The 27,840-nt window shown below is 49.0% G+C and overlaps 1 protein-coding gene across 1 annotated transcript in view; it reads left to right on the top strand.

Annotated features, from left to right (window-relative positions):
• The window catches only part of LOC130456967 (hornerin-like), a 35,200-nt gene extending 15,761 nt beyond the window's left edge, over positions 1 to 19,439 (top strand). Inside the window, exons 28-40 of the mRNA XM_056814763.1 lie at positions 768 to 943; positions 1,094 to 1,524; positions 1,723 to 1,798; positions 1,949 to 2,509; positions 2,540 to 2,999; positions 3,462 to 3,525; positions 3,709 to 3,871; positions 4,022 to 4,708; positions 4,859 to 4,978; positions 5,069 to 5,205; positions 5,467 to 5,833; positions 5,882 to 6,054; positions 19,293 to 19,439. Of these exons, the coding sequence (XP_056670741.1) occupies positions 768 to 943; positions 1,094 to 1,524; positions 1,723 to 1,798; positions 1,949 to 2,509; positions 2,540 to 2,999; positions 3,462 to 3,525; positions 3,709 to 3,871; positions 4,022 to 4,708; positions 4,859 to 4,978; positions 5,069 to 5,205; positions 5,467 to 5,833; positions 5,882 to 6,054; positions 19,293 to 19,439 (3,562 nt within the window). The remainder of the gene's footprint in view (positions 1 to 767; positions 944 to 1,093; positions 1,525 to 1,722; positions 1,799 to 1,948; positions 2,510 to 2,539; positions 3,000 to 3,461; positions 3,526 to 3,708; positions 3,872 to 4,021; positions 4,709 to 4,858; positions 4,979 to 5,068; positions 5,206 to 5,466; positions 5,834 to 5,881; positions 6,055 to 19,292) is intronic.
• The last annotated feature ends 8,401 nt before the right edge of the window (positions 19,440 to 27,840 follow it).

Genomic DNA, 27,840 nt, shown 5'->3' with positions numbered 1-27,840 from the left:
TCCAGTTCTCAGAGACATCGCTCTGGCTCTGCCTCTGGCTCAGGCTCTGGGTCAGAATCCTGTTCATGCTCAGGCTCAGAATCGGGCTCAGGTCACTCCTCAGGCTCTAAGGGACAGGGATCTAGATCAGGTCATTCCTCCCGCTCTGGCAGACATGGTTCAAGCTCAAGCCAATCCTCTCAGAGAGGACACAGGTCCAGCTCAGGGGAGGAATCAGTGAGCTCTGGCAGGAAAGGAAGTAGTAGTGGCAGCTCCCATCAGTCCTCTAGCTCTAGCCAATATGGCTCTCGATCAGGGAGGTCATCTAGCAGCAAGGGACATGGATCTAGTTCAGGGAAACAGTCAGGAAGCTCTGGAGCCAAGGGAGGCAGTTCCAGCTCCCATCAATCCTCCAGCTCTGGCCAATATGGCTCTGGCTCTAAAAGCTCTGGTTCTGGCTCTGGATCCTGTTCAGGCTCAGGCTCAGGCTCAGGCTCAGACTCAGGCTCCAATAAGTCCTCTAGCTCTGGTCAATATGGCTCAGGTTCAGGTCACTCATCAGGCAGCAAGGGACATGGATCTAGTTCAGGTGGAAAGTCAAGCAGCTCTGGAGGAAGAGGACATAGCTCCAGTTCCTCCAGTTCTCAGAGACATCGCTCTGGCTCTGCCTCTGGCTCAGGCTCTGGGTCAGAATCCTGTTCATGCTCAGGCTCAGAATCGGGCTCAGGTCACTCCTCAGGCTCTAAGGGACAGGGATCTAGATCAGGTCATTCCTCCCGCTCTGGCAGACATGGTTCAAGCTCAAGCCAATCCTCTCAGAGAGGACACAGGTCCAGCTCAGGGGAGGAATCAGTGAGCTCTGGCCGGAAAGGAAGTAGTAGTGGCAGCTCCCATCAGTCCTCTAGCTCTAGCCAATATGGCTCTCGATCAGGGAGGTCATCTAGCAGCAAGGGACATGGATCTAGTTCAGGGAAACAGTCAGGAAGCTCTGGAGCCAAGGGAGGCAGTTCCAGCTCCCATCAATCCTCCAGCTCTGGCCAATATGGCTCTGGCTCTAAAAGCTCTGGTTCTGGCTCTGGATCCTGTTCAGGCTCAGGCTCAGGCTCAGGCTCAGGCTCCAATAAGTCCTCTAGCCCTGGTCAATATGGCTCAGGTTCAGGTCACTCATCAGGCAGCAAGGGACATGGATCTAGTTCAGGTGGAAAGTCAAGCAGCTCTGGAGGAAGAGGACATAGCTCCAGTTCCTCCAGTTCTCAGAGACATCGCTCTGGCTCTGCCTCTGGCTCAGGCTCTGGGTCAGAATCCTGTTCATGCTCAGGCTCAGAATCGGGCTCAGGTCACTCCTCAGGCTCTAAGGGACAGGGATCTAGATCAGGTCATTCCTCCCGCTCTGGCAGACATGGTTCAAGCTCAAGCCAATCCTCTCACAGAGGACACAGGTCCAGCTCAGGGGAGGAATCAGTGAGCTCTGGCCGGAAAGGAAGTAGTAGTGGCAGCTCCCATCAGTCCTCTAGCTCTAGCCAATATGGCTCTCGATCAGGGAGGTCATCTAGCAGCAAGGGACATGGATCTAGTTCAGGGAAACAGTCAGGAAGCTCTGGAGCCAAGGGAGGCAGTTCCAGCTCCCATCAATCCTCCAGCTCTGGCCAATATGGCTCTGGCTCTAAAAGCTCTGGTTCTGGCTCTGGATCCTGTTCAGGCTCAGGCTCAGGCTCAGGCTCAGGCTCAGGCTCAGGCTCAGGCTCCAATAAGTCCTCTAGCTCTGGTCAATATGGCTCAGGTTCAGGACACTCATCAGGCAGCAAGGGACATGGATCTAGTTCAGGGAAACAATCAGGACGCTCTGGAGCCAAGGGAGGCAGTTCCAGCTCCCATCAATCCTCCAGCTCTGGCCAATATGGCTCTGGCTCTAAAAGCTCTGGTTCTGGCTCTGGATCCTGTTCAGGCTCAGGCTCAGGCTCAGGCTCAGGCTCCAATAAGTCCTCTAGCTCTGGTCAATATGGCTCAGGTTCAGGTCACTCATCAGGCAGCAAGGGACATGGATCTAGTTCAGGTGGAAAGTCAAGCAGCTCTGGAGGAAGAGGACATAGCTCCAGTTCCTCCAGTTCTCAGAGACATCGCTCTGGCTCTGCCTCTGGCTCAGGCTCTGGGTCAGAATCCTGTTCATGCTCAGGCTCAGAATCGGGCTCAGGTCACTCCTCAGGCTCTAAGGGACAGGGATCTAGATCAGGTCATTCCTCCCGCTCTGGCAGACATGGTTCAAGCTCAAGCCAATCCTCTCACAGAGGACACAGGTCCAGCTCAGGGGAGGAATCAGTGAGCTCTGGCCGGAAAGGAAGTAGTAGTGGCAGCTCCCATCAGTCCTCTAGCTCTAGCCAATATGGCTCTCGATCAGGGAGGTCATCTAGCAGCAAGGGACATGGATCTAGTTCAGGGAAACAGTCAGGAAGCTCTGGAGCCAAGGGAGGCAGTTCCAGCTCCCATCAATCCTCCAGCTCTGGCCAATATGGCTCTGGCTCTAAAAGCTCTGGTTCTGGCTCTGGATCCTGTTCAGGCTCAGGCTCAGGCTCAGGCTCAGGCTCAGGCTCCAATAAGTCCTCTAGCTCTGGTCAATATAGCTCAGGTTCAGGTCACTCATCAGGCAGCAAGGGACATGGATCTAGTTCAGGTGGAAAGTCAAGCAGCTCTGGAGGACGAGGACATAGCTCCAGTTCCTCCAGTTCTCAGAGACATCGCTCTGGCTCTGCCTCTGCCTCTGGCTCAGGCTCTGGGTCAGAATCCTGTTCATGCTCAGGCTCAGAATCGGGCTCAGGTCACTCCTCAGGCTCTAAGGGACAGGGATCTAGATCAGGTCATTCCTCCCGCTCTGGCAGACATGGTTCAAGCTCAAGCCAATCCTCTCACAGAGGACACAGGTCCAGCTCAGGGGAGGAATCAGTGAGCTCTGGCCGGAAAGGAAGTAGTAGTGGCAGCTCCCATCAGTCCTCTAGCTCTAGCCAATATGGCTCTCGATCAGGGAGGTCATCTAGCAGCAAGGGACATGGATCTAGTTCAGGGAAACAGTCAGGAAGCTCTGGAGCCAAGGGAGGCAGTTCCAGCTCCCATCAGTCCTCCAGCTCTGGCCAATATGGCTCTGGCTCTAAAAGCTCTGGTTCTGGCTCTGGATCCTGTTCAGGCTCAGGCTCAGGCTCAGGCTCAGGCTCCAATAAGTCCTCTAGCTCTGGTCAATATGGCTCAGGTTCAGGTCACTCATCAGGCAGCAAGGGACATGGATCTAGTTCAGGTGGAAAGTCAAGCAGCTCTGGAGGAAGAGGACATAGCTCCAGTTCCTCCAGTTCTCAGAGACATCGCTCTGGCTCTGCCTCTGGCTCAGGCTCTGGGTCAGAATCCTGTTCATGCTCAGGCTCAGAATCGGGCTCAGGTCACTCCTCAGGCTCTAAGGGACAGGGATCTAGATCAGGTCATTCCTCCCGCTCTGGCAGACATGGTTCAAGCTCAAGCCAATCCTCTCAGAGCGGACACAGGTCCAGCTCAGGGGAGGAATCAGTGAGCTCTGGCCGGAAAGGAAGTAGTAGTGGCAGCTCCCATCAGTCCTCTAGCTCTAGCCAATATGGCTCTCGATCAGGGAGGTCATCTAGCAGCAAGGGACATGGATCTAGTTCAGGGAAACAGTCAGGAAGCTCTGGAGCCAAGGGAGGCAGTTCCAGCTCCCATCAATCCTCCAGCTCTGGCCAATATGGCTCTGGCTCTAAAAGCTCTGGTTCTGGCTCTGGATCCTGTTCAGGCTCAGGCTCAGGCTCAGGCTCAGGCTCAGGCTCCAATAAGTCCTCTAGCTCTGGTCAATATGGCTCAGGTTCAGGTCACTCATCAGGCAGCAAGGGACATGGATCTAGTTCAGGGAAACAGTCAGGAAGCTCTGGAGCCAAGGGAGGCAGTTCCAGCTCCCATCAATCCTCCAGCTCTGGCCAATATGGCTCTGGCTCTAAAAGCTCTGGTTCTGGCTCTGGATCCTGTTCAGGCTCAGGCTCAGGCTCAGGCTCAGGCTCCAATAAGTCCTCTAGCTCTGGTCAATATGGCTCAGGTTCAGGTCACTCATCAGGCAGCAAGGGACATGGATCTAGTTCAGGTGGAAAGTCAAGCAGCTCTGGAGGAAGAGGACATAGCTCCAGTTCCTCCAGTTCTCAGAGACATCGCTCTGGCTCTGCCTCTGGCTCAGGCTCTGGGTCAGAATCCTGTTCATGCTCAGGCTCAGAATCGGGCTCAGGTCACTCCTCAGGCTCTAAGGGACAGGGATCTAGATCAGGTCATTCCTCCCGCTCTGGCAGACATGGTTCAAGCTCAAGCCAATCCTCTCAGAGAGGACACAGGTCCAGCTCAGGGGAGGAATCAGTGAGCTCTGGCCGGAAAGGAAGTAGTAGTGGCAGCTCCCATCAGTCCTCTAGCTCTAGCCAATATGGCTCTCGATCAGGGAGGTCATCTAGCAGCAAGGGACATGGATCTAGTTCAGGGAAACAGTCAGGAAGCTCTGGAGCCAAGGGAGGCAGTTCCAGCTCCCATCAATCCTCCAGCTCTGGCCAATATGGCTCTGGCTCTAAAAGCTCTGGTTCTGGCTCTGGATCCTGTTCAGGCTCAGGCTCAGGCTCAGGCTCAGGCTCCAATAAGTCCTCTAGCTCTGGTCAATATGGCTCAGGTTCAGGTCACTCATCAGGCAGCAAGGGACATGGATCTAGTTCAGGGAAACAGTCAGGAAGCTCTGGAGCCAAGGGAGGCAGTTCCAGCTCCCATCAATCTTCCAGCTCTGGCCAATATGGCTCTGGCTCTAAAAGCTCTGGTTCTGGCTCTGGATCCTGTTCAGGCTCAATCTCAAGCTCAGGCTCAGGCTCCAATAAGTCCTCTAGCTCTGGTCAATATGGCTCAGGTTCAGGTCACTCATCAGGCAGCAAGGGACATGGATCTAGTTCAGGTGGAAAGTCAAGCAGCTCTGGAGGAAGAGGACATAGCTCCAGTTCCTCCAGTTCTCAGAGACATCGCTCTGGCTCTGCCTCTGGCTCAGGCTCTGGGTCAGAATCCTGTTCATGCTCAGGCTCAGAATCGGGCTCAGGTCACTCCTCAGGCTCTAAGGGACAGGGATCTAGATCAGGTCATTCCTCCCGCTCTGGCAGACATGGTTCAAGCTCAAGCCAATCCTCTCAGAGAGGACACAGGTCCAGCTCAGGGGAGGAATCAGTGAGCTCTGGCCGGAAAGGAAGTAGTAGTGGCAGCTCCCATCAGTCCTCTAGCTCTAGCCAATATGGCTCTCGATCAGGGAGGTCATCTAGCAGCAAGGGACATGGATCTAGTTCAGGGAAACAGTCAGGAAGCTCTGGAGCCAAGGGAGGCAGTTCCAGCTCCCATCAATCCTCCAGCTCTGGCCAATATGGCTCTGGCTCTAAAAGCTCTGGTTCTGGCTCTGGATCCTGTTCAGGCTCAGGCTCAGGCTCAGGCTCAGGCTCAGGCTCAGGCTCCAATAAGTCCTCTAGCTCTGGTCAATATGGCTCAGGTTCAGGTCACTCATCAGGCAGCAAGGGACATGGATCTAGTTCAGGGAAACAATCAGGAAGCTCTGGAGCCAAGGGAGGCAGTTCCAGCTCCCATCAATCCTCCAGCTCTGGCCAATATGGCTCTGGCTCTAAAAGCTCTGGTTCTGGCTCTGGATCCTGTTCAGGCTCAGGCTCAGGCTCAGGCTCAGGCTCCAATAAGTCCTCTAGCTCTGGTCAATATGGCTCAGGTTCAGGTCACTCATCAGGCAGCAAGGGACATGGATCTAGTTCAGGTGGAAAGTCAAGCAGCTCTGGAGGAAGAGGACATAGCTCCAGTTCCTCCAGTTCTCAGAGACATCGCTCTGGCTCTGCCTCTGGCTCAGGCTCTGGGTCAGAATCCTGTTCATGCTCAGGCTCAGAATCGGGCTCAGGTCACTCCTCAGGCTCTAAGGGACAGGGATCTAGATCAGGTCATTCCTCCCGCTCTGGCAGACATGGTTCAAGCTCAAGCCAATCCTCTCAGAGAGGACACAGGTCCAGCTCAGGGGAGGAATCAGTGAGCTCTGGCCGGAAAGGAAGTAGTAGTGGCAGCTCCCATCAGTCCTCTAGCTCTAGCCAATATGGCTCTCGATCAGGGAGGTCATCTAGCAGCAAGGGACATGGATCTAGTTCAGGGAAACAGTCAGGAAGCTCTGGAGCCAAGGGAGGCAGTTCCAGCTCCCATCAATCCTCCAGCTCTGGCCAATATGGCTCTGGCTCTAAAAGCTCTGGTTCTGGCTCTGGATCCTGTTCAGGCTCAGGCTCAGGCTCAGGCTCAGGCTCAGGCTCAGGCTCCAATAAGTCCTCTAGCTCTGGTCAATATGGCTCAGGTTCAGGTCACTCATCAGGCAGCAAGGGACATGGATCTAGTTCAGGGAAACAGTCAGGAAGCTCTGGAGCCAAGGGAGGCAGTTCCAGCTCCCATCAATCCTCCAGCTCTGGCCAATATGGCTCTGGCTCTAAAAGCTCTGGTTCTGGCTCTGGATCCTGTTCAGGCTCAGGCTCAGGCTCAGGCTCGAATAAGTCCTCTAGCTCTGGTCAATATGGCTCAGGTTCAGGTCACTCATCAGGCAGCAAGGGACATGGATCTAGTTCAGGTGGAAAGTCAAGCAGCTCTGGAGGAAGAGGACATAGCTCCAGTTCCTCCAGTTCTCAGAGACATCGCTCTGGCTCTGCCTCTGGCTCAGGCTCTGGGTCAGAATCCTGTTCATGCTCAGGCTCAGAATCGGGCTCAGGTCACTCCTCAGGCTCTAAGGGACAGGGATCTAGATCAGGTCATTCCTCCCGCTCTGGCAGACATGGTTCAAGCTCAAGCCAATCCTCTCAGAGAGGACACAGGTCCAGCTCAGGGGAGGAATCAGTGAGCTCTGGCAGGAAAGGAAGTAGTAGTGGCAGCTCCCATCAGTCCTCTAGCTCTAGCCAATATGGCTCTCGATCAGGGAGGTCATCTAGCAGCAAGGGACATGGATCTAGTTCAGGGAAACAGTCAGGAAGCTCTGGAGCCAAGGGAGGCAGTTCCAGCTCCCATCAATCCTCCAGCTCTGGCCAATATGGCTCTGGCTCTAAAAGCTCTGGTTCTGGCTCTGGATCCTGTTCAGGCTCAGGCTCAGGCTCAGGCTCAGACTCAGGCTCCAATAAGTCCTCTAGCTCTGGTCAATATGGCTCAGGTTCAGGTCACTCATCAGGCAGCAAGGGACATGGATCTAGTTCAGGTGGAAAGTCAAGCAGCTCTGGAGGAAGAGGACATAGCTCCAGTTCCTCCAGTTCTCAGAGACATCGCTCTGGCTCTGCCTCTGGCTCAGGCTCTGGGTCAGAATCCTGTTCATGCTCAGGCTCAGAATCGGGCTCAGGTCACTCCTCAGGCTCTAAGGGACAGGGATCTAGATCAGGTCATTCCTCCCGCTCTGGCAGACATGGTTCAAGCTCAAGCCAATCCTCTCAGAGAGGACACAGGTCCAGCTCAGGGGAGGAATCAGTGAGCTCTGGCCGGAAAGGAAGTAGTAGTGGCAGCTCCCATCAGTCCTCTAGCTCTAGCCAATATGGCTCTCGATCAGGGAGGTCATCTAGCAGCAAGGGACATGGATCTAGTTCAGGGAAACAGTCAGGAAGCTCTGGAGCCAAGGGAGGCAGTTCCAGCTCCCATCAATCCTCCAGCTCTGGCCAATATGGCTCTGGCTCTAAAAGCTCTGGTTCTGGCTCTGGATCCTGTTCAGGCTCAGGCTCAGGCTCAGGCTCAGGCTCCAATAAGTCCTCTAGCCCTGGTCAATATGGCTCAGGTTCAGGTCACTCATCAGGCAGCAAGGGACATGGATCTAGTTCAGGTGGAAAGTCAAGCAGCTCTGGAGGAAGAGGACATAGCTCCAGTTCCTCCAGTTCTCAGAGACATCGCTCTGGCTCTGCCTCTGGCTCAGGCTCTGGGTCAGAATCCTGTTCATGCTCAGGCTCAGAATCGGGCTCAGGTCACTCCTCAGGCTCTAAGGGACAGGGATCTAGATCAGGTCATTCCTCCCGCTCTGGCAGACATGGTTCAAGCTCAAGCCAATCCTCTCACAGAGGACACAGGTCCAGCTCAGGGGAGGAATCAGTGAGCTCTGGCCGGAAAGGAAGTAGTAGTGGCAGCTCCCATCAGTCCTCTAGCTCTAGCCAATATGGCTCTCGATCAGGGAGGTCATCTAGCAGCAAGGGACATGGATCTAGTTCAGGGAAACAGTCAGGAAGCTCTGGAGCCAAGGGAGGCAGTTCCAGCTCCCATCAATCCTCCAGCTCTGGCCAATATGGCTCTGGCTCTAAAAGCTCTGGTTCTGGCTCTGGATCCTGTTCAGGCTCAGGCTCAGGCTCAGGCTCAGGCTCAGGCTCAGGCTCAGGCTCCAATAAGTCCTCTAGCTCTGGTCAATATGGCTCAGGTTCAGGACACTCATCAGGCAGCAAGGGACATGGATCTAGTTCAGGGAAACAATCAGGACGCTCTGGAGCCAAGGGAGGCAGTTCCAGCTCCCATCAATCCTCCAGCTCTGGCCAATATGGCTCTGGCTCTAAAAGCTCTGGTTCTGGCTCTGGATCCTGTTCAGGCTCAGGCTCAGGCTCAGGCTCAGGCTCCAATAAGTCCTCTAGCTCTGGTCAATATGGCTCAGGTTCAGGTCACTCATCAGGCAGCAAGGGACATGGATCTAGTTCAGGTGGAAAGTCAAGCAGCTCTGGAGGAAGAGGACATAGCTCCAGTTCCTCCAGTTCTCAGAGACATCGCTCTGGCTCTGCCTCTGGCTCAGGCTCTGGGTCAGAATCCTGTTCATGCTCAGGCTCAGAATCGGGCTCAGGTCACTCCTCAGGCTCTAAGGGACAGGGATCTAGATCAGGTCATTCCTCCCGCTCTGGCAGACATGGTTCAAGCTCAAGCCAATCCTCTCACAGAGGACACAGGTCCAGCTCAGGGGAGGAATCAGTGAGCTCTGGCCGGAAAGGAAGTAGTAGTGGCAGCTCCCATCAGTCCTCTAGCTCTAGCCAATATGGCTCTCGATCAGGGAGGTCATCTAGCAGCAAGGGACATGGATCTAGTTCAGGGAAACAGTCAGGAAGCTCTGGAGCCAAGGGAGGCAGTTCCAGCTCCCATCAATCCTCCAGCTCTGGCCAATATGGCTCTGGCTCTAAAAGCTCTGGTTCTGGCTCTGGATCCTGTTCAGGCTCAGGCTCAGGCTCAGGCTCAGGCTCAGGCTCCAATAAGTCCTCTAGCTCTGGTCAATATAGCTCAGGTTCAGGTCACTCATCAGGCAGCAAGGGACATGGATCTAGTTCAGGTGGAAAGTCAAGCAGCTCTGGAGGACGAGGACATAGCTCCAGTTCCTCCAGTTCTCAGAGACATCGCTCTGGCTCTGCCTCTGCCTCTGGCTCAGGCTCTGGGTCAGAATCCTGTTCATGCTCAGGCTCAGAATCGGGCTCAGGTCACTCCTCAGGCTCTAAGGGACAGGGATCTAGATCAGGTCATTCCTCCCGCTCTGGCAGACATGGTTCAAGCTCAAGCCAATCCTCTCACAGAGGACACAGGTCCAGCTCAGGGGAGGAATCAGTGAGCTCTGGCCGGAAAGGAAGTAGTAGTGGCAGCTCCCATCAGTCCTCTAGCTCTAGCCAATATGGCTCTCGATCAGGGAGGTCATCTAGCAGCAAGGGACATGGATCTAGTTCAGGGAAACAGTCACGAAGCTCTGGAGCCAAGGGAGGCAGTTCCAGCTCCCATCAGTCCTCCAGCTCTGGCCAATATGGCTCTGGCTCTAAAAGCTCTGGTTCTGGCTCTGGATCCTGTTCAGGCTCAGGCTCAGGCTCAGGCTCAGGCTCCAATAAGTCCTCTAGCTCTGGTCAATATGGCTCAGGTTCAGGTCACTCATCAGGCAGCAAGGGACATGGATCTAGTTCAGGTGGAAAGTCAAGCAGCTCTGGAGGAAGAGGACATAGCTCCAGTTCCTCCAGTTCTCAGAGACATCGCTCTGGCTCTGCCTCTGGCTCAGGCTCTGGGTCAGAATCCTGTTCATGCTCAGGCTCAGAATCGGGCTCAGGTCACTCCTCAGGCTCTAAGGGACAGGGATCTAGATCAGGTCATTCCTCCCGCTCTGGCAGACATGGTTCAAGCTCAAGCCAATCCTCTCAGAGCGGACACAGGTCCAGCTCAGGGGAGGAATCAGTGAGCTCTGGCCGGAAAGGAAGTAGTAGTGGCAGCTCCCATCAGTCCTCTAGCTCTAGCCAATATGGCTCTCGATCAGGGAGGTCATCTAGCAGCAAGGGACATGGATCTAGTTCAGGGAAACAGTCAGGAAGCTCTGGAGCCAAGGGAGGCAGTTCCAGCTCCCATCAATCCTCCAGCTCTGGCCAATATGGCTCTGGCTCTAAAAGCTCTGGTTCTGGCTCTGGATCCTGTTCAGGCTCAGGCTCAGGCTCAGGCTCAGGCTCAGGCTCCAATAAGTCCTCTAGCTCTGGTCAATATGGCTCAGGTTCAGGTCACTCATCAGGCAGCAAGGGACATGGATCTAGTTCAGGGAAACAGTCAGGAAGCTCTGGAGCCAAGGGAGGCAGTTCCAGCTCCCATCAATCCTCCAGCTCTGGCCAATATGGCTCTGGCTCTAAAAGCTCTGGTTCTGGCTCTGGATCCTGTTCAGGCTCAGGCTCAGGCTCAGGCTCAGGCTCCAATAAGTCCTCTAGCTCTGGTCAATATGGCTCAGGTTCAGGTCACTCATCAGGCAGCAAGGGACATGGATCTAGTTCAGGTGGAAAGTCAAGCAGCTCTGGAGGAAGAGGACATAGCTCCAGTTCCTCCAGTTCTCAGAGACATCGCTCTGGCTCTGCCTCTGGCTCAGGCTCTGGGTCAGAATCCTGTTCATGCTCAGGCTCAGAATCGGGCTCAGGTCACTCCTCAGGCTCTAAGGGACAGGGATCTAGATCAGGTCATTCCTCCCGCTCTGGCAGACATGGTTCAAGCTCAAGCCAATCCTCTCAGAGAGGACACAGGTCCAGCTCAGGGGAGGAATCAGTGAGCTCTGGCCGGAAAGGAAGTAGTAGTGGCAGCTCCCATCAGTCCTCTAGCTCTAGCCAATATGGCTCTCGATCAGGGAGGTCATCTAGCAGCAAGGGACATGGATCTAGTTCAGGGAAACAGTCAGGAAGCTCTGGAGCCAAGGGAGGCAGTTCCAGCTCCCATCAATCCTCCAGCTCTGGCCAATATGGCTCTGGCTCTAAAAGCTCTGGTTCTGGCTCTGGATCCTGTTCAGGCTCAGGCTCAGGCTCAGGCTCAGGCTCCAATAAGTCCTCTAGCTCTGGTCAATATGGCTCAGGTTCAGGTCACTCATCAGGCAGCAAGGGACATGGATCTAGTTCAGGGAAACAGTCAGGAAGCTCTGGAGCCAAGGGAGGCAGTTCCAGCTCCCATCAATCTTCCAGCTCTGGCCAATATGGCTCTGGCTCTAAAAGCTCTGGTTCTGGCTCTGGATCCTGTTCAGGCTCAATCTCAAGCTCAGGCTCAGGCTCCAATAAGTCCTCTAGCTCTGGTCAATATGGCTCAGGTTCAGGTCACTCATCAGGCAGCAAGGGACATGGATCTAGTTCAGGTGGAAAGTCAAGCAGCTCTGGAGGAAGAGGACATAGCTCCAGTTCCTCCAGTTCTCAGAGACATCGCTCTGGCTCTGCCTCTGGCTCAGGCTCTGGGTCAGAATCCTGTTCATGCTCAGGCTCAGAATCGGGCTCAGGTCACTCCTCAGGCTCTAAGGGACAGGGATCTAGATCAGGTCATTCCTCCCGCTCTGGCAGACATGGTTCAAGCTCAAGCCAATCCTCTCAGAGAGGACACAGGTCCAGCTCAGGGGAGGAATCAGTGAGCTCTGGCCGGAAAGGAAGTAGTAGTGGCAGCTCCCATCAGTCCTCTAGCTCTAGCCAATATGGCTCTCGATCAGGGAGGTCATCTAGCAGCAAGGGACATGGATCTAGTTCAGGGAAACAGTCAGGAAGCTCTGGAGCCAAGGGAGGCAGTTCCAGCTCCCATCAATCCTCCAGCTCTGGCCAATATGGCTCTGGCTCTAAAAGCTCTGGTTCTGGCTCTGGATCCTGTTCAGGCTCAGGCTCAGGCTCAGGCTCAGGCTCCAATAAGTCCTCTAGCTCTGGTCAATATGGCTCAGGTTCAGGTCACTCATCAAGCAGCAAGGGACATGGATCTAGTTCAGTTGGAAAGTCAAGCAGCTCTGGAGGAAGAGGACATAGCTCCAGTTCCTCCAGTTCTCAGAGACATCGCTCTGGCTCTGCCTCTGGCTCAGGCTCTGGGTCAGAATCCTGTTCATGCTCAGGCTCAGAATCGGGCTCAGGTCACTCCTCAGGCTCTAAGCGACAGGGATCTAGATCAGGTCATTCCTCCCGCTCTGGCAGACATGGTTCAAGCTCAAGCCAATCTTCTCAGAGAGGACACAGGTCCAGCTCAGGGGAGGAATCAGTGAGCTCTGGCCGGAAAGGAAGTAGTAGTGGCAGCTCCCATCAGTCCTCTAGCTCTAGTCAATATGGCTCTCGATCAGGGAGGTCATCTAGCAGCAAGGGACATGGATCTAGTTCAGGGAAACAGTCAGGAAGCTCTGGAGCCAAGGGAGGCAGTTCCAGCTCCCATCAATCCTCCAGCTCTGGCCAATATGGCTCTGGCTCTAAAAGCTCTGGTTCTGGCTCTGGATCCTGTTCAGGCTCAGGCTCAGGCTCAGGCTCAGGCTCCAATAAGTCCTCTAGCTCTGGTCAATATGGCTCAGGTTCAGGTCACTCATCAGGCAGCAAGGGACATGGATCTAGTTCAGGGAAACAGTCAGGAAGCTCTGGAGCCAAGGGAGACAGTTCCAGCTCCCATCAATCTTCCAGCTCTGGCCAATATGGCTCTGGCTCTAAAAGCTCTGGTTCTGGCTCTGGATCCTGTTCAGGCTCAATCTCAAGCTCAGGCTCAGGCTCCAATAAGTCCTCTAGCTCTGGTCAATATGGCTCAGGTTCAGGTCACTCATCAGGCAGCAAGGGACATGGATCTAGTTCAGGTGGAAAGTCAAGCAGCTCTGGAGGAAGAGGACATAGCTCCAGTTCCTCCAGTTCTCAGAGACATCGCTCTGGCTCTGCCTCTGGCTCAGGCTCTGGGTCAGAATCCTGTTCATGCTCAGGCTCAGAATCGGGCTCAGGTCACTCCTCAGGCTCTAAGGGACAGGGATCTAGATCAGGTCATTCCTCCCGCTCTGGCAGACATGGTTCAAGCTCAAGCCAATCCTCTCAGAGCGGACACAGGTCCAGCTCAGGGGAGGAATCAGTGAGCTCTGGCCGGAAAGGAAGTAGTAGTGGCAGCTCCCATCAGTCCTCTAGCTCTAGCCAATATGGCTCTCGATCAGGGAGGTCATCTAGCAGCAAGGGACATGGATCTAGTTCAGGGAAACAGTCAGGAAGCTCTGGAGCCAAGGGAGGCAGTTCCAGCTCCCATCAATCCTCCAGCTCTGGCCAATATGGCTCTGGCTCTAAAAGCTCTGGTTCTGGCTCTGGATCCTGTTCAGGCTCAGGCTCAGGCTCAGGCTCAGGCTCAGGCTCCAATAAGTCCTCTAGCTCTGGTCAATATGGCTCAGGTTCAGGTCACTCATCAGGCAGCAAGGGACATGGATCTAGTTCAGGGAAACAGTCAGGAAGCTCTGGAGCCAAGGGAGGCAGTTCCAGCTCCCATCAATCCTCCAGCTCTGGCCAATATGGCTCTGGCTCTAAAAGCTCTGGTTCTGGCTCTGGATCCTGTTCAGGCTCAGGCTCAGGCTCAGGCTCAGGCTCCAATAAGTCCTCTAGCTCTGGTCAATATGGCTCAGGTTCAGGTCACTCATCAGGCAGCAAGGGACATGGATCTAGTTCAGGTGGAAAGTCAAGCAGCTCTGGAGGAAGAGGACATAGCTCCAGTTCCTCCAGTTCTCAGAGACATCGCTCTGGCTCTGCCTCTGGCTCAGGCTCTGGGTCAGAATCCTGTTCATGCTCAGGCTCAGAATCGGGCTCAGGTCACTCCTCAGGCTCTAAGGGACAGGGATCTAGATCAGGTCATTCCTCCCGCTCTGGCAGACATGGTTCAAGCTCAAGCCAATCCTCTCAGAGAGGACACAGGTCCAGCTCAGGGGAGGAATCAGTGAGCTCTGGCCGGAAAGGAAGTAGTAGTGGCAGCTCCCATCAGTCCTCTAGCTCTAGCCAATATGGCTCTCGATCAGGGAGGTCATCTAGCAGCAAGGGACATGGATCTAGTTCAGGGAAACAGTCAGGAAGCTCTGGAGCCAAGGGAGGCAGTTCCAGCTCCCATCAATCCTCCAGCTCTGGCCAATATGGCTCTGGCTCTAAAAGCTCTGGTTCTGGCTCTGGATCCTGTTCAGGCTCAGGCTCAGGCTCAGGCTCAGGCTCCAATAAGTCCTCTAGCTCTGGTCAATATGGCTCAGGTTCAGGTCACTCATCAGGCAGCAAGGGACATGGATCTAGTTCAGGGAAACAGTCAGGAAGCTCTGGAGCCAAGGGAGGCAGTTCCAGCTCCCATCAATCTTCCAGCTCTGGCCAATATGGCTCTGGCTCTAAAAGCTCTGGTTCTGGCTCTGGATCCTGTTCAGGCTCAATCTCAAGCTCAGGCTCAGGCTCCAATAAGTCCTCTAGCTCTGGTCAATATGGCTCAGGTTCAGGTCACTCATCAGGCAGCAAGGGACATGGATCTAGTTCAGGTGGAAAGTCAAGCAGCTCTGGAGGAAGAGGACATAGCTCCAGTTCCTCCAGTTCTCAGAGACATCGCTCTGGCTCTGCCTCTGGCTCAGGCTCTGGGTCAGAATCCTGTTCATGCTCAGGCTCAGAATCGGGCTCAGGTCACTCCTCAGGCTCTAAGGGACAGGGATCTAGATCAGGTCATTCCTCCCGCTCTGGCAGACATGGTTCAAGCTCAAGCCAATCCTCTCAGAGAGGACACAGGTCCAGCTCAGGGGAGGAATCAGTGAGCTCTGGCCGGAAAGGAAGTAGTAGTGGCAGCTCCCATCAGTCCTCTAGCTCTAGCCAATATGGCTCTCGATCAGGGAGGTCATCTAGCAGCAAGAGACATGGATCTAGTTCAGGGAAACAGTCAGGAAGCTCTGGAGCCAAGGGAGGCAGTTCCAGCTCCCATCAATCCTCCAGCTCTGGCCAATATGGCTCTGGCTCTAAAAGCTCTGGTTCTGGCTCTGGATCCTGTTCAGGCTCAGGCTCAGGCTCAGGCTCAGGCTCCAATAAGTCCTCTAGCTCTGGTCAATATGGCTCAGGTTCAGGTCACTCATCAAGCAGCAAGGGACATGGATCTAGTTCAGTTGGAAAGTCAAGCAGCTCTGGAGGAAGAGGACATAGCTCCAGTTCCTCCAGTTCTCAGAGACATCGCTCTGGCTCTGCCTCTGGCTCAGGCTCTGGGTCAGAATCCTGTTCATGCTCAGGCTCAGAATCGGGCTCAGGTCACTCCTCAGGCTCTAAGCGACAGGGATCTAGATCAGGTCATTCCTCCCGCTCTGGCAGACATGGTTCAAGCTCAAGCCAATCTTCTCAGAGAGGACACAGGTCCAGCTCAGGGGAGGAATCAGTGAGCTCTGGCCGGAAAGGAAGTAGTAGTGGCAGCTCCCATCAGTCCTCTAGCTCTAGTCAATATGGCTCTCGATCAGGGAGGTCATCTAGCAGCAAGGGACATGGATCTAGTTCAGGGAAACAGTCAGGAAGCTCTGGAGCCAAGGGAGGCAGTTCCAGCTCCCATCAATCCTCCAGCTCTGGCCAATATGGCTCTGGCTCTAAAAGCTCTGGTTCTGGCTCTGGATCCTGTTCAGGCTCAGGCTCAGGCTCAGGCTCAGGCTCCAATAAGTCCTCTAGCTCTGGTCAATATGGCTCAGGTTCAGGTCACTCATCAGGCAGCAAGGGACATGGATCTAGTTCAGGGAAACAGTCAGGAAGCTCTGGAGCCAAGGGAGACAGTTCCAGCTCCCATCAATCTTCCAGCTCTGGCCAATATGGCTCTGGCTCTAAAAGCTCTGGTTCTGGCTCTGGATCCTGTTCAGGCTCAATCTCAAGCTCAGGCTCAGGCTCCAATAAGTCCTCTAGCTCTGGTCAATATGGCTCAGGTTCAGGTCACTCATCAGGCAGCAAGGGACATGGATCTAGTTCAGGTGGAAAGTCAAGCAGCTCTGGAGGAAGAGGACATAGCTCCAGTTCCTCCAGTTCTCAGAGACATCGCTCTGGCTCTGCCTCTGGCTCAGGCTCTGGGTCAGAATCCTGTTCATGCTCAGGCTCAGAATCGGGCTCAGGTCACTCCTCAGGCTCTAAGGGACAGGGATCTAGATCAGGTCATTCCTCCCGCTCTGGCAGACATGGTTCAAGCTCAAGCCAATCCTCTCACAGAGGACACAGGTCCAGCTCAGGGGAGGAATCAGTGAGCTCTGGCCAGAAAGGAAGTAGTAGTGGCAGCTCCCATCAGTCCTCTAGCTCTAGCCAATATGGCTCTCGATCAGGGAGGTCATCTAGCAGCAAGGGACATGGATCTAGTTCAGGGAAACAGTCAGGAAGCTCTGGAGCCAAGGGAGGCAGTTCCAGCTCCCATCAATCCTCCAGCTCTGGCCAATATGGCTCTGGCTCTAAAAGCTCTGGTTCTGGCTCTGGATCCTGTTCAGGCTCAGGCTCAGGCTCAGGCTCAGGCTCCAATAAGTCCTCTAGCTCTGGTCAATATGGCTCAGGTTCAGGTCACTCATCAAGCAGCAAGGGACATGGATCTAGTTCAGTTGGAAAGTCAAGCAGCTCTGGAGGAAGAGGACATAGCTCCAGTTCCTCCAGTTCTCAGAGACATCGCTCTGGCTCTGCCTCTGGCTCAGGCTCTGGGTCAGAATCCTGTTCATGCTCAGGCTCAGAATCGGGCTCAGGTCACTCCTCAGGCTCTAAGCGACAGGGATCTAGATCAGGTCATTCCTCCCGCTCTGGCAGACATGGTTCAAGCTCAAGCCAATCTTCTCAGAGAGGACACAGGTCCAGCTCAGGGGAGGAATCAGTGAGCTCTGGCCGGAAAGGAAGTAGTAGTGGCAGCTCCCATCAGTCCTCTAGCTCTAGTCAATATGGCTCTCGATCAGGGAGGTCATCTAGCAGCAAGGGACATGGATCTAGTTCAGGGAAACAGTCAGGAAGCTCTGGAGCCAAGGGAGGCAGTTCCAGCTCCCATCAATCCTCCAGCTCTGGCCAATATGGCTCTGGCTCTAAAAGCTCTGGTTCTGGCTCTGGATCCTGTTCAGGCTCAGGCTCAGGCTCAGGCTCAGGCTCAGGCTCCAATAAGTCCTCTAGCTCTGGTCAATATGGCTCAGGTTCAGGTCACTCATCAGGCAGCAAGGGACATGGATCTAGTTCAGGTGGAAAGTCAAGCAGCTCTGGAGGAAGAGGACATAGCTCCAGTTCCTCCAGTTCTCAGAGACATAGCTCTGGCTCTGGCTGTGGATCCTTTTCAGGGTCAGGCTCAGAATCTGAATAATAATCAAGCTCAGGCTCAGGTCCACAAGTCCTATAGCCTTTTTTAACCCTTTTCTGATAATTTAATTCTTTCTTTTCTTTTCTGATATACATTTTAAAAATTTTCTTTTTAGACATTTTTAGGAAAATTTTTCATTTCTTCTACATCGTATTCTTTTCCTTTTTATTTTATTCTCATTTTACTTTGCCAGATCTCTTGATTCCTTTGTCCCTTTTTCTTTTTTCTTTTATTGTTTGATTTCTTCATGTAATTCTATCTGTTTCCTCTTTTTTTCTCGATATATTTTGCTAATTTTTCTTTTCTGAGTTTTTTGTTCCATATTCTAGTATAAATTTCCAGATAAATATCAATGAAAATATACTCAATCTGTTAATGAATTGATTTCTTTCTTGGGTCAGAGTCATCTCTTTTATCTTCCTTCCATTTCACATAGAATTTTGTCCTTTACTTTCTGTTTTATTTTGATTTATTTTAACTCTCCTACTAAACAATATTGCTTGTGTATTCCTCAATAACAATATTTTACTGCATATACTAAATGATCTGATTATTATTTGTTATTGGTTGGGAAGCAATATTAATAAATATCTTGTGTCCTTGCTTTGTGGTTTTACTTCATTTTACAATTCCATATATGGAAATCATTTTTGTGAATTTTGATTATTTTTGTGAATTGTGAAATTTTGAATTGATATTATATTTGGTCAACAATCTCCAAGAAGCTTAAATAAAATAATTGACAACAACCAAGTCTTTAAAGGCAAATTTGTACTTCTAATGCTATGTTCCAAATCTCGCGTGTTGCCATGGGAAAATGAGTATAGATTATAGAAGCAACAATGAATCCTGAGCACTTTTTATGGTCACTAAATCCTGCTTTCTTTCTTTGAGAAGTAAATGCACAATCTGTCCATGGAACTAGCCCCATACCTTTCTCCCTGGAGTGTAGATAAAATGGTTATACTTTAAAGCCAGGAATTTTCGCTTTTTTATACACAGTTCAGAAATATGGGTCCTCATACCTTTGAAAGTTACTCATCTAGCATCTATTCCTGATCATAAAGAAATTTAGGATATAATTCCTTCACCTCTCACTTTAGACTGCTTCTTTCTTACACCAGCCGTTATACATTGATGAATGTTATCTTAAAGGGAAATTGAAGATTAAATGTATATTACTATTTTATTGGTACTATAATTGACTGTGACAACTTTTTGACTTGGTAAATTTTGAAAATCGAATTACTTTATAATTGACAATTAACAATTGATTAGCAAATAATATGTCTTTATCTTCTCTGCTTCATAAAAACAAGGTCAGAAAGTACCACAGTACCAACTGTGGGCAACAAAGTAGTAAAACTATGGAGGAAGTTGAAGACAAAAACATGTAGCTAATTATAAAAGATAATTCAAGGTCTTCCATATGTTAGAGAAAAGGCATGAAAAATTCATCCTGAGGCAATTCAGGGAACCTTTTAGACAGATGGTGTGTCACAGTCCAGGACCCCAGAGATCGAGTGCCATGCTCTGCCACACACACACACACACACACACACACACACACACACACACACACAACCCCAGGCAGGGGAGAAAAAAAGTTCTCCCATTGGGCTGCTGGGCTGAGGTGTGATTAATGAGAGGCATATGTGGAGAGGAATAGGGGAGTAGCTCCAACACTCCACTCCCCTGTAGCTCTGCTCCCCTCCAGCTATGTGCCACACTGTAAGCTATGCTCCCCTCAAACCTAGCTCCTCTCCAACACCAGAATGGAGATCACGTTCACCACAGACTCAACAGGCTCCCATCTGCACTACACCTTCATGCTGCATGTGACATACCCCTCAACCACTCAGCACTTTACCCCAGACAGTGTAGGGAAAAAGCATTCCCATTAACTGCTTGGTAGAGGGGTAGGTAAAGTGAAGAATGTCCTCATGTACAAGGAGAGTGGGAGGGAAATAGCTCCACCCTAAGTCTCTCTGATTTTGTATTTATTTATTTATTTTTAAAACACTTACCTTAAGTCTTAGAATGAATACTAGTACTGGTTCCAAGGCAGAAGAATGGAATGGACTATGCAATGGGGGTTAAATGACTTGACCAGAGTCACACAGCTGGGAAGTATCTGAGGCCAGATTTGAACCTAGGACCTCCCATGTTGAGGCCTTGGCTCTCAATCTACTGAGCTACCCATATGCCCTCTCTCTGGCTTTTTAGAAATGAACTCTGATGGGAAACTGCAGGCATGCGCCCACAGAGAGGGCTTTGCATGCCCTTTTTTGCACATATGCCATAAGTTCACCATCACTGCCCTTTACAGTATTCCTGAAAAGCACCCCCTATTTCTCAGTTATCAGATACTTGGCCTTTGAAAAAATGCATTCATGGAAGGAAAAAAAAAACAAAAAAGATTGAGAAGAGCAACCAAAGATTAATTGCTGCAAATAAAAAAAAATAGACTGAAAGATATGCAATTTCCCAACAGATTTTTTTAAAACAGTAAAATTCTCAGTGACAAAAAGGAAAAAGTATGAATATTCATGGAAGACAGAATACATAGAATATATATTATACTTCAATAAAAGTGAACCCCAAATTTCAGATTAAAAAAGATAAAAGTCATATCCTCAGAAATCATCATAAAATAGTAAGACATTCCAGAATTCCTCAAAAGAGAAATATAAATTTTAAAAGAATACAATAGAAATTGCGTTTAAATGACAAATATTGATGGCTTGGAGAGTTTCATTGACATTTAAAACTCAAATACACATTAAAGTTCATAAAGTTCAACTTCTTCTTTAAATGGAAAAAAAGAATGTCTTCAGAGTATAAAAAACTTACCTAAGCTTTTTTAGAGAGCATATAGCATAAAACCAATTTGAACCCATAGCCTATGTGTCTAAATCCATCACTCTTTTCATTACACCACTCTGTTTCTAAATGATGGGGAATCTCTACCAAAAAAAAAAAGGTTCTGAAAAATAAAGTGATTGATTTTTAGAATACAAAAATACAGAAGTAGTAGAAAACTTGGCAAAAAAGAAGCAAAAGATAATTTGAACCCAGCTCTTCAGCATGCCTAATTTGAGAAAGGTGGAGCTCTCTCCTATCACATGGGTGATGGTTTGACTCTCATTCAATCATGTCTAACTTTTCATGACTCCATAGACTATAACACACCAGTTCATGCTATCCTCCACCATCTCCTGATATCTGTCCAAGTTCATATTCATTGTTTCTATAAACCTATCTATCCACATCAACCTTTATTATCTCTTTCTCCTTATACCTTCAATTCTCCCCAACTGCAGTCTTTTTAAGTGAATTCTGTCTTTTATTATAGAGTAGTAGTCTCTCAGGGACCGAGAATGACATTGTCTTTGTGCATTTTCATCTACGGTGTGCCCTCATATGGCTTTGGAGTCCAAAGACTGAGGCGCAAAGTTTGTGACACATGGGGCATGGAACACCAGTTGTTATGGAAGGTGTGGTTGTGGCCTGGTGTCGGCGTTCACGTGCAGCGGCAAGACGTCGACCTCACTCATCTTCAAAGGTGGTGGCTGTAAAGATTAAAATTTAGGGGAGACTGGAGATATATGGAGATGGGGAGACTGAGGCAGGTAGAAATTAGTTTCTCTCTGCAAGGAGTATTATATTTTTAGAGGTTTATTGAAGATTAAGGATTAAAGAAAATACAGGATAAGAAACACATGTCCAGGCCATAGAGTGGCCTAGACACAACCTCACCCACATTATGAAAAAAAGCCATGCCTGCCCTAAAACGGAAGTCCAAGAGCCCTCAAAAGCCTTTGAATCAGCTTAAATACCTTTTTGATCTCGGCCCAGATGAGATTACAAGGCATTCTGGGGAAGTGAAGCAAAGGCTTGTGGGGATTGTAGTCCTGTATTTGAGCTAAACTTTGCAATTTAAATAATGATATTTTTTTACATTCCCCCCCCCCCATTAAGAGGGTGATTTAAAAAAAAAAAAGGATCACTTAGGGATGTATGGCTGAGGTATGAAGTATATGAATCAATTGGCAAGAGATATTAAAAAGACATCAGAAAAATAAAAAAGAAAAGAAAAATCTCTGGATGAAAATATAGACTATCAAAGTCTTATGTGTAAAAATTCCAAGTAGAAGAAAAATAAATCTATAACAGGTCCTTCAATCAGGGCCCAATCAAAATGATCTAAGTAATGATGCATTTACCCAGTCAATAGCCAGGACTACAGAAAGGTACCACACTATGAGAGGCAGAAAAGGAAGGGATCAGATTATAGGAGCCAAGGTTTCGGGGATACTCATCTGTGAGTATCTTCAGAGTGAGTGTGGACACAAGGAAATCCTATGTCTTAACACATGTTAAACATAGTAACCTCGCGTCGTCACACTAGGTTCAAGACCTTTGTATTGGCCTAGAAGTGCATCAATCCATCCTGGATTTGCTTTTCTTTGGCTTTGTGCAATGGCTCTTGTGTGTATCTCTTGTCCTAGAATCAGACAGAATCATTAAACAAAGTCCCATAATTTATTTAAATAATTAGTGGCATCGTTTTTATAGTCACAAGCCTTTTAGGGCATGCATTAGCAAATGTATTTCAAACTTGTAGCACTGAAAAGTCACAAAGTTAAAGAAAAATTTAATGCTGGTGACATGTGCTTCAAATATAAAAAGGAGAGAAAAAATAATAAAAAAAACTGAAAAAGTATATTGCACATGTACGAAAATATAATAATAAAAGAGCTTTAAAAAATTCAAAAATATAGCTTATAACCATTGACACTCTGTGTCAGTTAAGAAAATATAAAATGCAAGGCTTTCTCACCAAAAATGAGATCCATTTCCTCTTAATATCTGGCCATGATCACTGTGAGTAGAAGGCAAATGAATTGAACAAGGTTAACAATTTTTTTTCATTTTTAAAAATACAGTAGTACAAATATGTAGATATCAAAATCCCCAAAATTCTTAATAGCCCAATTAATTACAATAGCAAACAAACATACTTTCATATTTCACATAAGTTGCTGTATGACATATTTAAAACCTATGAATTGATGGACATTTGTCACAATTTTTACAAACATAGCAATCTTTCTTTCAACCTTGGTAATAAACATATATATATATATATATATATATATATTTTTTTTTTTTTTTTAAACAAGGTAAAACTCATCTTGGGTTTAGAACATAATCAAGAAATCTAGATATCATTCTGGTGCAATTAAAGTAGTGAGCTGAAGAGTATAAATAAAGGGGTGCTCCTTTTTCGGAGGCTTATAGGGATAGAAATGCCCTGAGATTAACTGCCCAACTTCCATTCACATGTGGGAAGGTTGGGGGTTATAAAATGAATTTCACTTCAGCTACAATTGGCAAAAATAACCAGATTGTAAAAAAAAAATTCCAAAAATCATATTTAAAAAACCCTTAAAATCATTTGAGATATTTAGCACATTAAATTTTTCCAAGGTTGTTAATACAATTATAACCAGTTCTGAAGAAGTCCATCTATCTCTATGACAATTTTACAAAGGCAAAATAGAAAAACTGGTTTTTCATATATGGGCTTATTCACAATAATATTTGTTCAATAGTTATAGGGGGAAAACAACAGAATTTTTAAAACTCAGTACATTCAAAATAAATTCAATCAACCTTCAGTTCAAGCAGAATAATATTGAATCCAGTAATATATGAACTTAAAATCACAAAGTTAAACCATAACAAAAAATGCAATAGAATACAGAGATTTTTTATAAACCATTGGAGTTTGAAATGCCTCAAAATAACCTTTAGTCTCTTCAGAGTTCCTTGGGTTCTTATCCATTTAAATGTCTACTGTCCGAAGGCAGAGTAGTAAGAACTAGGCAATGGGTTTCAAGGGACCCATCCAGGACCCCAAGGCTGGGAAGTATCTGAGGCAAGATTTTAACCCAGGACCGAATGTCTTTATGTCTGGCTATCAGGTCGCTGAGCCACCCATTTTCCTCCCCAAAGTTAAAGTTGAATCTTTGGGCTGAGTCTGCTCCCTGACAGGCAGGTAAAATCAATGAAATTACCAGAACAGTCAAAAATCCTTTTAAACAGCCCATTGCTTTTTAAGTTTCTGTTTGAAAAATCTGTTTCTTCTCCTCTCCCTTTTCTCTCTCCCCTGCTCTGATACCCCTGTGGCCAATACCCCCATCCACGTGGAGGCTTAGCCTAAGGGAAAATTGCCCCTTCTCCTTTCCCTCTTGTCTCTCTCCTCCGCCCACGTGGCCAATACTGTTACCAGCTGGTCACAATGAGTCCTGAGCGATCTGCTCCAAGGATCTGGGTGATGAGCCAACTGGGGTCATGCTCGTGGGTCTGGGGCGCAGAAATAGGCAGGCAGCGGGCCAGTGAGAGGCCAGGAGCAATTGCTAGAGCGGCTGCTGGGGTGGGCAAGGCCGGGACCAGGTACCAGGTGAGGACGATCAGGGCTGCAGGCTGCAGGCAGGAAGCGATGGGGCCGAGCCAGGTGGGGTGGGTAGCAAAAGCAACAGGTCCAGAGCCTGTAGCAGCTTCGCAAGGGTAGAAAACCTTGGCCAGAGAGATATGGCTCAAAAAAAAAAAAAGAATTTCTAGGTACTAGATATTAAAGATTAAATCAGAAGATTGAGAGTTTTTTTCTCCCAAAGTGGTTACGCCAACTGTAAAGATTAAAATTTAGGGGAGACTGGAGATATATGGAGATGGGGAGACTGAGGCAGGTCGAAATTAGTTTCTCTCTGCAAGGAGTATTATATTTTTAGAGGTTTATTGGAGATTAAGGATTAAAGAAAATACAGGATAAGAAACACGTGTCCAGGCCATAGAGTGGCCTAGACACAACCTCACCTACATTATGAAAAAAAGCCACGCCTGTCCCAAAACGGAAGTCCAAGAACCCTCAAAAGCCTTTGAATCAGCTTAAATACCTTTTTGATCTCGGCCCAGATGAGATTACAAGGCATTCTGGGGAAGTGGAGCAAAGGCTTGTGGGGATTGTAGTCCTGTATTCAAGTCTATTTTTTACATGGTGGCATGGTTAATGTGGGTACGCCAGCTGCTTCTGCCAGAGGCAGCAAGTTCTAGTTGCTTTGGTGTAATGCCAGCCCACTTCAAGTTTGACTTTAGCTGATCCTTGTACCTTTTCTTTGGTCGGCCTTGTTTCCTGAGTCCAGCTGACAGTTCACCATAGAATACCTGTCTTGGTATTCGCTCTGGGTCCATGCGGATGATGTGCCCAGACCATCGTAGCTGGGTTTTGAGGACCATTACTTCGATGCTGGTGGAGTTGGCTCTGTTGAGGACTTCCTGGTTGGTGATTCAGTCCTGCCATCTGATCCTCATGATTGACCAGAGAGAGCGTTGGTGTGTGACAAGGAAATCACTTTTAAAAGACTGATATATATTAATTTAAGTTCGCCAAGGAATTCAGCTATGTAATTCCTAAATGAAAACTCAAGTCAGCCGTCAACCTTTTATAGAGTTTAATTACAGACAGGAGGAAGAAAGGAATTAGAGAGAGAGAGAGAGAGGGACAGAGAAAGGGGAGAGAAGGGAATAGGACTTAAATACCCCTTCTGTTTAGGCTGGGCAAAAAGGCCCAAGCCCTTAGATAGCTGGGGCAAAGAAAAGAGATCAGTCCCTATTACTCATGTGACCAAAATGGAGAAACAGTCTCAGAGGCCCCCACCTTCAGCTTCCTTCAGAGCAAGCTTCTCAGAGCACCTCTCCAACCACTCAGTGCCAAAACTCTCCAACCTCCCCCCCAGTCCTCAGACCCCTCTCTCTTTAAGGAAACCATCCAAGTTCCCTCCCCTCAGTTCTCACATCTACCAATCACTGTCCATCAGTGCCAGGACCACCCAGAGGTCTGGGCTTTGCACATGTCTGTTGGAGGTCATATTCTCAAATAATTAAATTTTGATCTATGCTGCAGCCCTTCCTAAATCCTGTTAGGACTGAGTGGGGTGGAAATTGTATTTTCCAAGACCTGATTCTGTCATTCCAAGTATCTCTATTGTATCAATTCTAAAATCAATCATGACTCAAAGAAATTCCTGTTCTGTGCTTAAGCATAGGTCAAAGCCCTTTCCATTGTTCAGCAAAAGGTTTCTGTCCTAAAGTAATCTTAAGAAGGGAGGAGAAGGAACCTCCCATGCCAATGGGGTTCACATTCCAATACACTATCAGTAAGAAATTTTCCAAGTATGAAATTTCCCAATGGTGAAATTTCCAACATTTATAAGTCTAAGAAATTTTAAGGTTTACAGGTGGAATTGCTCTAGCTGTTTCATGTGCTTCCAGTACAGTGTCCATGTCTCACAACCATACAGGAGCGAGCTGAGGACCACTGTGTTATATACTTTGAGCTTCGTTGCAGTGCTTACACCTCTGTTTTGGAGGACTTTGGAGAGCAGCCGCCCGAGTGCCTGGCTGGCCTTTTGGATCCTGGCATTATTCTTGTGGTCTAGGGACCCATCTTTGGCGATGGTGCTGCCCAGGTACTTGAAAGTGTTGACGTTAGAAAGCTGCGTGCCATTGATTGTAATGCACTGCTGGTTAGTTGGCCTCCCTGGTGTGGGTTGGAACAGCACCTCTGTTTTGCTGAGGCTGATAGTCAGGCCAAACAGTTTTGTTGCAGGAGAGAACCTATCCACAATGATTTGAAGGTGACTTTCTTGGGGGGCCATGAGAGCACAGTCATCTGCAAAGAGAGCTTCCAGGATGAGTCTCTCTGTTGTCTTTGTTTTTGCGGTCAGGTGGCAAAGGTCGAATAGTGAGCCATCGAGTCGGTATTTGACATAGACGCCCAGATTTAGATCCATCACAGCATGTCGTAATACTTGGGTGAAGTATAGGTTGAATAGTATCAGAGCAAGGACACAGCCTTGTTTCACGCCATTGGAGATGTTGAAGCGTTCGGAAGTCTCTCCACCAGATAGGACTTCCCCTGTCATGTCAACATGAAAGAGCTGGATCAGTTTGACGAATTTTGCTGGGCAACCGAGCTTGCTGAGGATCACCCACGATGCATCCCTGTTCACTGTGTCGAATGCCTTCATCAGATCTATGAAGACAATGTAGAGACTCAGGTTCTGCTCAAGGAATTTTTCCTGCATTTGCCTCACCGTGAAGACCATGTTGATGGTGCTGCGATCTGGTCGGAAGCCACATTGTGATTCAGGCAGGTTCTGCTCTGAAACAGATGACAGGAGTCTGTTGAGTATAACACGGGCGAGGATCTTTCCAGCAGTGGAGAGTAGTGAAATGCCTCTGTAGTTGTCACAGGCTGCTCGTGCACCTTTGTTCTTGTATAGGGCTACGATGGAGGCATCTCTGAGTTCTGGGGGCATGTCTTCCTCTTCCCATATGCTGGTCAGCACTATGTGGAATGCCTGAAGCACCTTTCCCTTTAAGGCCTTGTACACCTCAGTTGGGATCCCGTCTTTACAGGGTACCTTGCCTGTACTCATTTGTTTAATGGCTTTTTGGACTTCCTCTATTGAAGGAGGGACGTCAAGTTGTTCAATGGTGCGGTTTTGGGGGATCTGGTCAAGAGTGCTTTGGTCAACTGAAGGTCGGTTGAGAAGCTGACTGAAGTGTTCTTTCCACCTGTTGCTGATGCCTTTTTTATCTTTTATGAGAGTGTCACCATCAGAGGATAGCAAGGGAGTGGTGGTGGGTTTTAATGGCCCATAGACAGTCTTGAGGGCACTGAAAAATTGTTTGTAGTTTTTTGTATCAGCAAAGTGCTGGATTTCTTCTGCCTTTTTTTTCCCACCATCGGTCTTGCATCTTCCTGATCTCACGCTGCGCCGTGGCTTGGAGAGACTTGAATCTGTCCTTTTTAGGAGCAGAGTTTGAGTTATTTTGCCACTCCATAAAGGCTTTGTTCTTTTTGCTCAATAGGTCTTCAATAGCAGTGTTGTTCTTGTCAAACCAGTCCTGGTGGTTGCGTTGTTTGGGGCCTAGGACTGCCTTTGATGTTTCCTTCACTGTGTCTCTGAACTGGTTCCATTTCTCGGTTGAGATTCCAGTGAGTGGTCCCTTGACAGACAGTTTGTCATCCAGGCAGTACTGGAATGTTTGCAAATAAGATGGATCTCTAAGACGACTCATGTTGTAAGAGACGCAAACTGACTGGGTGAGTTTTGGATGGCGAGGCACAATGCATATTTGAAGAGTCGCTCTAACCAATTGGTGGTCTGTCCAACATTCAGCTCCTCTCATGGCTCTGGTGATCTGTACATCCTGGATGTCTCGCCAGCATAC

The sequence above is a fragment of the Monodelphis domestica genome, chromosome 2 (genome assembly GCF_027887165.1).
Source record: "Monodelphis domestica isolate mMonDom1 chromosome 2, mMonDom1.pri, whole genome shotgun sequence".
In the NCBI taxonomy this organism is placed as follows: Eukaryota; Metazoa; Chordata; class Mammalia; order Didelphimorphia; family Didelphidae; genus Monodelphis; species Monodelphis domestica.
The sequence above is the reverse complement of the archived record's forward strand: the minus strand, read 5'-3'. Positions and strand labels throughout refer to the sequence as shown.